The sequence below is a fragment of the Ambystoma mexicanum genome, chromosome 2q, assembly GCF_040938575.1.
Source record: "Ambystoma mexicanum isolate Mex_15411 chromosome 2q, UKY_AmexF1_1, whole genome shotgun sequence".
In the NCBI taxonomy this organism is placed as follows: Eukaryota; Metazoa; Chordata; class Amphibia; order Caudata; family Ambystomatidae; genus Ambystoma; species Ambystoma mexicanum.
This window is the reverse complement of record NC_090924.1, coordinates 479946178-479959856: the sequence shown is the minus strand read 5'-3', so window position 1 is coordinate 479959856 and position 13679 is coordinate 479946178. Positions and strand designations below refer to the sequence as shown.

The 13679-nt window shown below is 46.4% G+C and overlaps 1 protein-coding gene across 2 annotated transcripts in view; it reads left to right on the top strand.

The window, feature by feature from the left end:
• AMZ1 (archaelysin family metallopeptidase 1) overlaps positions 1-13679 on the top strand; it is a 486560-nt gene that overhangs the window by 369143 nt on the left and 103738 nt on the right. For both annotated transcript variants that reach the window (XM_069647593.1, XM_069647592.1), the window contains one exon: positions 11665-11793. In XM_069647593.1, the coding sequence (XP_069503694.1) occupies positions 11665-11793 (129 nt within the window). The remainder of the gene's footprint in view (positions 1-11664; positions 11794-13679) is intronic.

Here is a 13679-nt window from a genome sequence, read left to right as displayed (position 1 = left end):
AACCTGTGCCATCATTGTTACAACATCCTCGCTCTTCACCGACGAGTCTGGATTTATCCAACCGATCGACTGAACCCTCTAAAACCCCCATGGAAGGGCTTGAAGAACAAGAGGCAATGCATGTAGAAGATGGTTGCCCTGCAGGGTGTCCAATGAAGGATTCATTGTTAAACCCTCTGTGGCAAATGGCCCATCGATTGTCTGAATCCTCTAAAACCCACACGGCAGGGTCCGAAGATCTAGAGACTATGTACGTGGAAGATGGTTGTTCCACAGGATCTTTACCGGAAGACCTACTGTTAAACCCTCTCCGGAAATCAGCCCAACCGCAAGTGGTAAGTCCTCGACTAGAGAAAGAGGTGAAATCGAACTCAGGCATCAGACCGGAAACACCTTGCCACCATTAAGAAACTCAATCAATGCCTTACCTCGACCGCTGGTGTCGACCCAGCCAAAAGGTCCTGTCTTGGGCATCGAGCCATCAGCAGAATAATCACCTGATAACTCGCAGAGTATCCTGCCCCGCTGTGCGTCAAGAGAAAAAGACCTATAGAATAATCGCTGACCGTTGGCAGACAAAAGCTCTGCGACTTGTTAAATCCAATCCTCAGCCCTAGCCACCAACGTAGTTCGGTGTCAATTAGTCCAACCAACAAGCGTAGACTGAGCGACTTTCCTCGTTCAGCTCCCAGAGACACCCCCTCAAAGAAACCGGACCTTATGACTATCATGTCAACAGTGACTATTGCCCTGGCCCCCTTCAGAAAATTGTACGAGGCAGTTAACGATTCACTGAAAGATAAAACCACCATCATAGCGATGATGCACTTGAAACTTATTTTCTTAGAAAGTTACATCACGGCCATGGAGCAAAGAGTGGTGGACCACCAGGGGCAATTAGTAAATAAACTCCAGCACTTGCAACAAGAACAGAACTTGAATTCTCGCATTCTCTGCAAGGAAACAAAACAAGCCAGAGAGTGAAGGAGAGCCTTTAACAGCACAAATGGAGTCCAGACCACACCATTTCCACAAGTCCTCAGCAAGCAGAGGAGTTCAATACAACCTGATCCCAGGACCCCAGCCACCTAAAGGGCCCGGGATCACGACCACAACAAAAGCACTGAAGCCCCAGAGCAGGCACTTGACCGCCGAGAAGCAAGGCAAGACCACGTCAATTAAGACCCAAAGTTGCAAAGAAAGTCAACCTTCCGACCCTAAGATAGGGTTTAAAGTCACAGTGGAGTCGACCTTAGGTTACTCGATTTTCGAAAACTCGAAAACAAAAACGAAAATAGTGGACCACGAAAAAAGACATGTACTGCTATCTTTGCCAACAGAGGATTTGCAGGAGATAGGTGAAGACAAGCGGTCTAAAAGGGGCACGAGAGTGAATGTCGACGAGGCATGCATTCCTATTCAAACCACGGCGAAAAAACCCAATTCAGAAGGTGAAGTGGTAGACTTAGTGAAATCCCCGATCACTGCCAAGGACTTCATGGATGATAAAGTACTCATGGATTTATCACAACACCTGGACCATGAACAAGACCCTTTGGCCCTCCCATCTTCCTCACCGGAGAAGAGAGCTACAATCAATCTTGACCGGTCCCCTGTAGTCTCCCGTATAAAACGAATCCTCGAAAATGATCATAGCGGGACCACAGCCACACCTCCCCTAGTGGGAAACAGAAACCCTCTAGCACTGACGTCAGTTGGTCACCAACCCTGGACTCGATGAGATCCAGAAAAGAGCAGAGGCAGGTGGTACTGGATCAAGTAGATGGCAGTAGCCATAAGGCTCCTCGGAACCAAGACAAGAACTCGGACAAGAGCTCCATTCATTGAGACTTGAAAAGTGACCACAAATCACCTGTACCCACAAGAACCTTCAAACTGGAACAAGCATTAGCTGCAAAGAAGCTATCGGTAGAAGTGTACAAAGACCTGGAAAAAAAGGGCTTCCGCCTCACCAAAATCGAAATCGAACCACCAAAGCAAAGCCAACTGTCCGCCTTGACCGCGAGTCCATCTGCGCATCGAAAGAATCGATATACGTCAAGAACTGAAGATATGTATAAAGACTTGCGATGGGGCAGGCATCCCCGTTCATTAACGAATCAAGCAGCTGGCTCGTCAACTTGCAAACCCAGCAATTTGTTGCACCATCATCACGCTGAACCCTACACAAGACGGCCCAGTCCGAGACGGAGACACATTGGCCTTCCACCAAGATTAGAGAGCGACCCTGTATGCCGTCTGAACGCCAATGCGGTCTTTAGCTTGCCACGATCAACTTCCCCTAAGACAAGTGCACAAGAGTTTGTTACCCTGGAGACCAACATATCAAATAAAGACAAGCCTGCAAACGTTCGTAAAGGTCTGTGGGCTTGGTTACCATAAGCCCTGGAACCAAGTACCAGGAAATAACAACCACAGAATACACCATCGAGTTTCAGGGACAAAACTGTGAATGCGATACCCAAGGTCAGCTACTCCCCGCTGACATTGGGTTCATGGAATACTAGAGGACATCTCCACCTCAATCGATCTAGTGAAACAAACCTGGGTGCCTTCGACATCCTCTGTCTACAGGAGACCTGGTTGGAGGATCGGCCAGCTCTTGATGGGTTTACAGTGATCATTTCTCCTGCCCTTAAAGGTTTGCTAGGCCGACCTTCATCTGGACTGGTCCGAGCCGATTCCGGTATTAACATCATAAAAAAAAAATCCGAAGCATACGGCCACCTTGCGGTTCTCCTATCTTGGGAGTATAGCAACGCACAGAGTGCGAAGTCCAAAACGTTCCAACTTGCCATTGTGACGTTATACTGGAATCCTCAGCGTACTACGGTGGCCGACTTGATTGACGAGCTCCTTGTGGACTGTCAGCAACACAACGTAATCATACGCAGAGACTTGAACACTAAGTGCATAACATCTATAAAATCTCCCCAATGAACCGCGCAAAGCTCAGGTGCGGAGGATCGAGGATCGGCGTGGTTGGATGTGATGAACTCTCGAAACGTCCACAACGCTGCCACGTTCTTGGACAATGGGCCTTGCATCACGACTTGGGAACGAGATGCATCATCTGCGACTTTGGACTTCATCTTTGTGTTGCACGGTATGGTACCCTTAATCATAAATTTCGCGGTCCAAAGAACTGAAGCCAGCGACCATAACTTGTTATCTGTCTCTTGGAGCCCTTGCCGATCGCAAAAATCTTCCTGGAACTTGAACGTTGAGCCGAATCAACAGCAAAATCGTTTAAGACTTTCGGCAGAGGACATACTTAACCTCACTAGAAAGTATAATCAACAAGTTATGTCTACCAGCTTGGAAAATTGGTCGCCAAAAGTCAATTACCAACCTCTGCTACTTAAATACAAAGTGGACAGAAATGCAAGACCTTAAATGACCCTGCCGGCGAACACGTCTTTAACAAAATGCTTGTGATCAAGAGGCGACATTTAAGACAGCTGCAAAGGGCAGCAGCGAAACACAACTCGCCGGAAACAAGATCAACCCTTGCTACTGAGACCATAGCCTACAAAACCTGGCCAAGAGGCTACTGCGTGACGTTATACCTGCAAGACTCAGAAAATATGCTCAAAACCTTGAGTAGTAAGAACACCAGAGAATTCTGGAATCTCATTCGCCCATCTGTAAACCAGTCGAACGAAGCCATTACAAACTCGGTCACTGAAATAAAATGGGTAACGTACTTTACAGCACTTTTCAAAGCTCTGTGTGGCTCAAACCAAACAGAGAACAATCCCAACACCAATCTATGGGAAGATCTCTCCGATAAAGATGACATCCGTAAAACCATCAAGAAGTTAAAATCGTCTAGAGCACCGGGCCCAGATGGGCTGACGAATATAGACTTAAAACGCTACACAGAGAAATGGGCATCGCTAGTGAGTCCGATTTTTACCCGCTGTAATGGTGGAAAATCAATCCCATCGTCCTGAACCACGGCAGTGATCGTACCAATCTTCAAGAAAGGCGTCATAGATGATCCGACCAACTGTCACCGATAACCCTGCTGGATATTATTGGTAAGATCTACGCGACCCTCCTCCTGGAAAGATTGCAAGCCTGGGCCAGGTTGGCGCCTTGCACAGATCCCTTCCAAACGGGATTTAAAAAAAATGTCAGTTCTTTGGTCAACATAATGGTACTGAACATCATCAAGAGTAAGATCATGATAGGTGCCCCGATAGTGTACCTGGCTTTTGTCGACCTCACCCAGGCCTTTGTCTGGGGTAGATCGAGTGAAATTGTGGAAGAAACTTCGAGCGTAGAACTGTCCAGCATCAATATTGGGCCCTCTCATCGCCCTTCACTCTGGCACAAGTATGAGAGTAAGGCTTAGTCGCCAAGGTATTCTCTCCGCGGAAATTCCCTCGAATCGAGGAGTAAAGCGGGGCTGTCCGTTGGCCCCAGCCCTTTTTATCGCGTTCCTGGGTGACTACCAAGAGACCACTACAACGGTACAAGATTTCCCCCCTAAACTGGGGAATACTGAAGTCCCTCGCCTACTTTACACCGATGATCTTATTTTGTTGGACCAAACACCAGTTGGTCCTCAGAGACAGCTAAATAATTTAGTCCAGAACATCGAACAGAACAACTTAGAAATAAATAAAGACAAGACCATAATGCTGATCTTGGAGAAAGCGTCAAAGAAAATCTCGAAGCCCAGCTGGTTCGTGGACGGATCCAAGCTTGAGCAAGTCTCCCACTTTAAATATCTTGGAGTAACGATTGACTGCTCAAAAGTAGACGTACAAATGCAGCAAGCTCTCAGGGACAAAGTTTGCAATTTAACAGCACAAGCCCGACTAATTGACATGCCTATGTCTGGCTAAACACAAGTAAATTTAAAAAAATGTTTTAAAAATGAAGAACAGCATGGCCTTTGTTTTGAAGGGACCAAGAGTACCAAAGGGCTACAATAAAAAGAAAATGAGAGATCAGCAAGGGGAGATAGAGTCCCATCTAAGAACTAGACGCCATTCTCAGGGGTGAAACCTACCAGCCAATCTCTACACCAGCAGCCTGAAGAGACACACTTAAGTTCCTTTATCCCAAAGAGAGGCTGGATGGCAGGGCAAGGGTGTGGCAGGCAGAGAGAGGATAGCCAAAGGGAGAGTGGAGTCAATCCTACATCCTGCACCAGGGCTGTTAGCAATCCGCAGGGGCAGAGCAAGGCAGTTAATCCTCCTTCTTGCTAAAAAAACACCAGAGTCCCCTTTTTCCAGAGAAAGGTTTGAAGGCGGGTCCAAAGTCCCATAGAATACCACAAGATAATTCTGGTAGTGTAGCTGTTTGGATTATGAGCTGGACACCAGAGAGTCAAGGCAGGAGTTTGTTTGGAGGAGAGAGCAAGTGATTTAGTAATACCCCAAAAACTGGAGGAGAGGTCCAGGAAGCTGGGCAATACTGAAACCTGGAGGCGAGACCCAGCAGAACAAACCAAGGAGCCAAGTTAGCTGTAGGAAGAGACAATGAGCAGGATAGTGATGTCCAACTAGCCTATAAACTCAGCAACCTCCGCCACACGCCACTTGCCACAACACATCTGTGAGACATCACCACATGACCTAGAAACACAATGTCACAACGTCACAGTGTTCTGGCTCACTCCTCGTTTACACACATTCTTGATGCCCTCAGTGCCTCTAGTTACAAAATACAGCCCACTGACCTGCTCGCGCAAGACCTCGCGCAAGACCTGCAGTACCTTAGCATCCTTTCCCAAAACAAAATGGCTGTGCAGCCCCTTTAAATGCCCCATGGGGTAATGAAGGTGACCAGAGGGATCGGGAAGCTGGGAGGGTCCTAGAACGCCTTGAACATGAACATGAGTGCAGGAGCGTGGTACCCAAAGGAGTGAACAAGGGGAGATTGGAAGTAGCCAGCGAAGAGTGATGCCCATATACGTAAAGAAGTAGAGGCTGAAAGTAGCAAACAAGAGTGTGGTGCTCAAAGGAGCGAAAAAGGGGCTCACATGGGTGAGAAAGATGAAAGAGGTATATATTATTAAGAGAATATAAAGGGAAAGGGTGGTGCTAAGAGGAATAAAGAAAGTACCCACAGGGGAAAATAAGGCAGGAGAGAGAAGAGAGACTTGTATAGAAATTACAGTAGTACCCTTAGAGATTTGGAGAACAGTGGCCATAATGCAAAAATGAGTGAAGAAGGTCAGAGACAGAGACAAAATATGACTAGCATTGAGAATAGTGCACAACGGTTTGAAGACTGGAGGAGCAACGTTGCCAAAGGAGGTGACCAAAAGAGTGGGGAATTGAAATACAGATTCGAGATGGTTACAAAAATAGAATGATCTGAAAGAGCAAGACCAAATGTGTAGAAATAATAATTGAGGAAATTGGCACCTTGAACAGAGAAGTACGAGCAGATAAAGCAGAGCTGGCATATGACAAAAGGGGGCAGATAGGGAAGCAGGCTCCTGGACGAAAGGAGGGCAAAGGCAGTAACCTGCCAAGCCCAGGGGCTGAGATCTTAGTGAGCAGAGCTTTCGGCATAGTAGTTTGCAACCCTTTCATCCTGCCAACCTCCCCTGATCTAAATCCAGTACTGTGGTAGGTGTTACGCTCACTATCAATGCCACGTATTCCTTTGTAATGGAGAACTGAGAGAAATCGCCTTGAGCAGAAGACAGTAGGAATTCTGTACAAAGGTAGCTGACAATAAGTCGGAAAGACTAGTAAGACCAGATCACAGAAGAGAAGGGATAGAAATGTCTCTGTTAAACCAGTACTCATCTGGAATCGACAAAGAACCCAGAGGAAGGCAAGTCCTGAAACAAACACCTTTTCCTGGCAAGGGAACCTTGGGGGACACCGAAGACTGGAGAGAAGACATTTTTGAACTTTTAGTTTCCCTGAAATTTTAGCTGGTCAAAGCTATGCTTGCTATTCAGTGCAGTCCTGCAGGACACACATTCCTGATAGGTGCTTATAACAAGTTGTACATGGAGGGCTTCTCTGTAGGTAAACCAGTCATTCAGAGGCACTTCAATGCCTCGTTATTTGATTGGGATAGGAGTAGATTTGGTTTAAGGCTTTTTAGTCTAGGGCCACAGTTTATATGAAATGGTAAACATGGAAGATCTCTTTTGTTGGGGCTATTACCCCTTTGTTTGTGTCAGCGAGATTCATGTCCTTTTCGCAGTTCAACTGTAAGTTTTTCACTGGGTGGTTTTGCCCACGCAGTGCACATTCCTGCCTATAGTCATGCCCGATTTGATTTCAATCAAGTTATTTTTTTTCCTGACCTTTATTGTGAACCTTTCCTCTAAGGCAGTAATGGTCTTGTGTAATATAAACGATTGTAGATCAAGGAAGTTGAGTTCTTCCAACAGATCTTGGGTGATGAACAGTGGCCCTGAGTCTGGCAAGCCATTGTCTAAGGCCCTACCAGTGGCATAGCAGGAGCCCCACAGCTCCTGTGGTGAGGGGGACCCATCACCCCAGGATGAGGGGAGGGCCCCAACTAAAGTCAAGGTGAGGGCCGGGCATGACGGCAGCTGGGTGGCGGCGTGGGCAGGGGTTGCTTGGCCTCTGGTTCCCCTGTACATGTCAGGACACTCTCCCTGCTTCTTGGTTCCTCTCTGAGTGGAGCCGGATGCCTGGAGTGACTGAGGATTGCTTTGAGAAACGAGTAAGAATTTGTTTTAATATATGTGTATGAGTAACGTGCGTAACATATGTGTTTATTATGAGTATATGCATGCGTGTTGGATGTGTATGTATGTACATGTATGTATGTACATGTGCGCACATGCATGTGAATGGTGTCTATGCATGTGTGGGTGTGAGGGCCTGTGTCATCCTGTGAATGAGAATGGGGGGGGGGCGGGGGGCATGTGTGTGTGTGTGTGTGTGCGTGTGTGTGTGTGTGTTCTGAGTGGGTGCACATGTGGACAATGCAGTGTGAATGTTTTGGGTGGGTGTGTGTTGGGATGTGAGAGAAGTACGGGTGAATGGGTGAGAATGTGGTGTAATGGAGCCATCATGGATTCCTCTTTGGTGACCTCCTCCCATGTGGCCAGGGGATAGCAGCCACTACCTGATGCTGACCCTGAGGGTGGTTGTATGAGGAAGGATGACATGGGAGCAGACAACTACCGGGGAGATTTCATGACTTCATTGGAGGCATCCCAGTGTTCCCCCCTTCCGCGTGAGGAAGACAATCTGATACCTACTTTTTTGATGGCCTATTGTCATTCTAGTCAGGCCCCTACCTTTCACTCAAACACACATAACTCACACCTAACACCTTTTGGTTTTTGATGTACCTTTTTATGAAATCCATGAGAAAAACATCCAGGAGTAAAAAAGCCCTAAGAAAGTTATGGACTTCAACTCCCATAACCACTCAGGTACTGAGACGAGGAGGAGGAGGACAAAGCAGGCTGTGCAAAGTGACAGGAGCTCAAAATACAACATGTAGATTAGTTGTTTTTCCAAACCTGCAATGAGCGGGACATTTAAAATGGCAACTGCATTATGGAGCAAAGAGGTGCAGTGAGCAGTGCCGAAGGGGACGTTGCCATCCACGCTTGGGCTCCGAAGCGCGAGGCACATGGAGAGAGATGCTGCCTGTAAGCAGGAAGTACCGCAGAGAGTACCAGAGAGATGCAGGGAGCAGTGCAAGTTCTCCTGTAGATACAGTGGCTCGACAAGACAGCATACTTTATCCTGGGCCAAGAAGGAGAACTGGAGTGTGACTGCCGTGCCGGGTGTTGGGGGAGCATCTGCAAACTCCAACCAGGATGGCATAAGAGCAAACCAAAACTCTGAATTGCGAGCAATGTCAGAAACACTGGTCAGAACCTGTGAGTCTGCTCAAAGCAGCTGGGGACCCATGGGCGTTCTGACAACCGCGCCAACAAGTGATTGAATGGTACAAGAGTGCTAATGCAGAAATATACAAAGGCAAAGTTTGTTTATATGCAGCCAAGACAAAGTATAAAGGTAAGGTTCAATAAGAAGAATGTTTGAAATGCAGACAAGACAAAGTAGAAAGGTAAAACCCCAATCACATATAGATGCAGGAGATGCCAATGTGGGGAAGAGGATTGAGCAGGTGAGTTAAATATTACCACAGGCGAGTATACTAGGCAGTTGAGGTTATACAAAGATTCTTGGCAGGAGAGTACACCAGGCAATCTGAGAGAAATTGTATGAGTATTCCTGGCAGGGGAGTATACCAGGTAAACTACCGAGATACGAGCACTTTTATAGAAAGACTTATTAAACTTTTTACTTGAACTTAACTTTTTAGTTAAACAAGAACTTTGTGAATCTATTGAAGATACCAAGAACTATTAGCTAAAGAGACATTTTGCCATCCTAGTTAAGAATCCAGGGGAAGGGAACCATCTTCTGGTAGGGTCTTTACCTTTGGAGAACATTTTTGTTGGAGTCATTCTTAAGCTTTTGGTTTTGTACACTTTTTCTAACATCAAGTTAAAGACATTTCCTTTCAACTTTTGTCATTTGTTTAGAAGTTTGAGTGTCGGGATAGGTTGTTTTGGACACAAAGGCGGCTTTTCAGTTACTTTCATCCTGACACAGACAGATCCTTAGTTTTAGTTTCTAGGTAGGGAGTTTCCTCTTTAGAATAGGGCTAGATAGGTGTTTTTCCAACCCTTTTTTGTGTTAATACAAATGTCTTTACTTCAGGACATAACAACCTTGTGTCCGTCTCTCAATTCTGACCCTTCACAGTGGTCTTTCACCTAGCGCAGTGCACTTGCCCCTGCAGTGGCATGATCAGCATTGCACATACTTGGTGGTCCAGAACTTTACAAAGGGTGGCTGGCCCTGTGATTTTTTGAGGAGTTTGTGGGCTTGCTATGTTGAGGAGCTTGGGGGTGCCCTCAGCATCGCTCACAGAGGGGCCCACACATTTTGTTTTATGCCACTGAAACCGACCCATCACCCTTCTGATGTTTTAGCATGCAACTACCATGGTCCTTTACCGCTGACTTTTCCAAGTTGTGAATGCTGGAAGTTGTTACTGCACAACCTCTTGAGATGCACCTGCTCTGAGGTCTCCATCACTCACTGGATAGTGTCTTCTATTCCAGAATTCCTTGCCCTTTAGGGTATTCCTCCCCCAATAAGGATGTGTAGGGCTATCATGGGTTTCCCATGCTACCTTCTCACTCTGTTTTGGATATGCCCTATAATGTCCCACAAGAAAGCAATTTAGGAGAAGTACAAGTTACCCGCCTTAGAGACTCTTGTTCTCCGAGTTCATAGTCACTCTACATCCATATGGTCATGCCCTCTTATCTCCTGATAAGTGTGCAGTCTCATTTATATGCCTAAATTGATAGAAAAGTATGATGTACAATGAGGTGTGAGAGGGATTGAGTGGGGGTGCTGGTGCATGCACTCTGGTTTCGCATTCATTTTATTTTTTTTTGTTCTCCAAAAATCTCTCATGCGATAGTTACCCCATAATGGAGAAAAGAGGAGTATAAGCTATGACATGGCTCTGCAACCTTTGGCTCTCGACTCCAGCTCCCATGATCCTTCACACTTGTCTAAGCTGGTTATAGATCCTAGTCCAAAGCGTCTTGCGAGACAAAGGTCGCAGACACCTGAAGTAAGGGTAATCGAGTCACTATGGTGAGTGAATTGCAATCGTTCTCCGTTGACAATATTCAGATCACATTCTGGTTGGCTCAGGGCTCGAGCAGTAACATATCTCATTTCAGGATCCATATGGCGGCGTGTGCTGAGTGGATGGGCAACAATTGACTGCGTTTGAATAAACTACATTCTTGATTGAGGGTAATGATTTAGAACTGTGCAACACCTGCTTTATGGCCACCTGCCATACATCTTCCCCGCTTCTGCAACCAAGATTAAAAATCAGGCGTTTAGAATTGACTCTGAACCCTCTTTGCTGTGTCCTTTGCTTCCTTTGGCTGATGGCCACCCTCCCACTGCCCTCTGCCGCTGGCCCACATCATCTGGAATACAGGAATGACATTTTTCTAGGCCGACATAGACTGCAAAGTAAACAGACTCCGAAAGTGGTTGCATAGTTTTCATGGGAGCTCAGCGTGTGAACACATTGCTCACAATCAGAGACAGCTCACTCGGTTTACATTAAGTTAATCACTAGTTCATCACTATGGACCTATTATGGATTCAGTTCCCTTTTTCGCTGTGAAGGACATCAACGCTGTACTCCAGGCGTTTGAAGGCTCTCTGGCTCACCCAATGTTTGAGCTGCTCTTTCATTTGAAAGAGCAGAAAGGGTGGCAGGGCTTTTTCTGTTCTTGCCCTTGTCCACTGGAATGCAATCCTGCTGTCCATGCAGCAAATTCGATTTCCATCTTGCTTTTAAGATCTAGATTTCTCCAAGATAGTCTTGGAGACCTGCTTCTTGGTATATTCTTGTCCCTGATCTCCCAATTTCCTGTCTACAAGTCTCGGTGACAAGGCACCTTCCAAGCATTTGTACGCCATTGAAAACCGCACCTATGCCAGAGTCTGTTCTCGCCCCACTTGGAATACCCTTACTTCCAGGAAGCTAATGTTTGATAATAATGGATATTATGATTGATACTCTTTTTAATATGCTTGCATGCTTTTCTATCCTTGCTAGACAGCATCCTGACCTACCTGAAGAAGAACAAGCCCGTGGATGCTCTCTGCATTCTTGCGCTAACATTAAGAGACCTCTACCCGTGCAAGACCTGGAACTATACCTTCAGCAAGTCTCTCGTACGACAAGGTGAATTTCTGCCCCTCTCTTCCGGTTTTACTGTGGGAAGAAAATGAATACAACTATTGCTTGAAGGATGTTTGGTAGGCAGCAAGTGAAAACCTTTCCTTTACAGAAAAAGTGACAACAGATCTTAAGACCTAACATGCTGGTTCCCAGAAGAAAAGTCTTTCCGCAAGCAATAAAATATAGCATGTTCTGACCAGAGATTTATGGGAAAGGCTCAGAGCCAGACACTCTGCCTTCTTCTAATTCCCCAAAATGGAGAGTATGTCCTTGGATGATATTGTTAACTATTGCAAATTATTACATTGGATTCCAGTAAAGTATGATCAAGTTCAGAATAACTGGCTGTACCTGGCGCAACATATGTTGATGTAGCGTATTCTCTACTTGTACCTCTGCGTGTGCTTAATTGTGTGTTCCTCATGAGATCCTCTTCACCCCATCTCCCTGAAGGCATCCTGGGAAGCAAAGGAAGGCGAGGCTAAGTGGGGGAGCAAGGCAGTAGATGTCCACTTGTGATGTTGGATGTGAGGTAAGGTTCCTCCCTGACTTTAGGAAAGGAGGGGCTGAGACATGTCGCTAAGGCCGTGGATGTAGGGTGACTAGATTTTCAAAATCAAAAACTGGGACAAGCCACCTGCATAAAAGTAAGGCTTCATTTTGATAGTAACTGTCCCAACAAAAGTAGGACTAAACCTCAGTAGCACGGAGGTTGGGTGGGGACCAACAAAGGATGTTTCCAAGTTTGTAATGCCATAAAATTGGCAGTGATTGCATAACTTGGAAAGTTAATCAAGATAATCTGAATTAGCAAAGCTATTTGCCTAACTGCAAATCGTGCAATTATAGCATTCTTTCAATGAGCTGAATTTAAAGTGCTTGAGTGCACAATTCTTTCACCCTTCTATTCGGGAGATGTGCTGCCAGAGAACCACTCAGAGCGGTAATTTGATGTGGTAGTTCCTATCAGGATACCATGTGGATGAAGGTTGTTTCCTGAGCCCCCCGCCCCCTGCACCTTGTTCTCTCTAACCCACCCCGTTTCCCTTCACACACTGCTTGCTCGCCCTTTGCTTGTCACCACACAGGGCACCTGGTACCAAGAAGAACACCAAAACCTCAGAGTCAAGTTCACAAGTTCTATTTAGCGATTGATTACACAGTGAGTCAACTGAAAGTAAAACAGGGTTTCTCCAGCACAGAAAAGGGTCAGGATGTTCTCATTAATTATCACAGGGTCTTCGCCAACCCTGTGTGCTCCCACTATGTCCTCCCTGGTTCATTCCAGTGTTCTCAGGCCCTATAGTCTTCGGTTAAAAAGTGTTGCCATGTATACGTTTACGAGTGGTTCTCTCCACCGTTAAGTCACAGTCCATTAGTATGGTTCAGGGATCCGGTGCCCTCTTCCAATGACTCCCTAGATGCAGGATTCCTGAGGTCCCGAACCACAAGACTATGTAGCGCAAAGTCCTACTAACACTGAGTCATTGGGAGGAGCCACTGCAGTGACAGTCAGGGAGCAGCGGAGAGGTAGTCTGTCAGGCCTCTTCTTCCCTGAACCTCTCCTTTTTCCTCCCCTCTCACCTCTCTGTTCCTGCGCTGCACTGTAGCCCTGTTAAAAACACACTCTGGCAAAGCCAACAGTTTCAGCTATTAGCTTCCTGGCTCCCTGCGTTCCTCCTACTGTCTGGTCCTGCCTACAGCCGTCCTGGCACACTGGAACCCTCCTGCTCTTACTATCTAGGAACGGGTCTTCTTCAGGCTCTTTTTCGCTACTGGTGTCACTCTCACTAACCTCACACTACTTGCGCTACTACTCTATTGCCTACAAACAGTGCTACTTCCTCTCTTCTATTAATTTTTCTCCCTCTGCCTTCCACCACAACTCC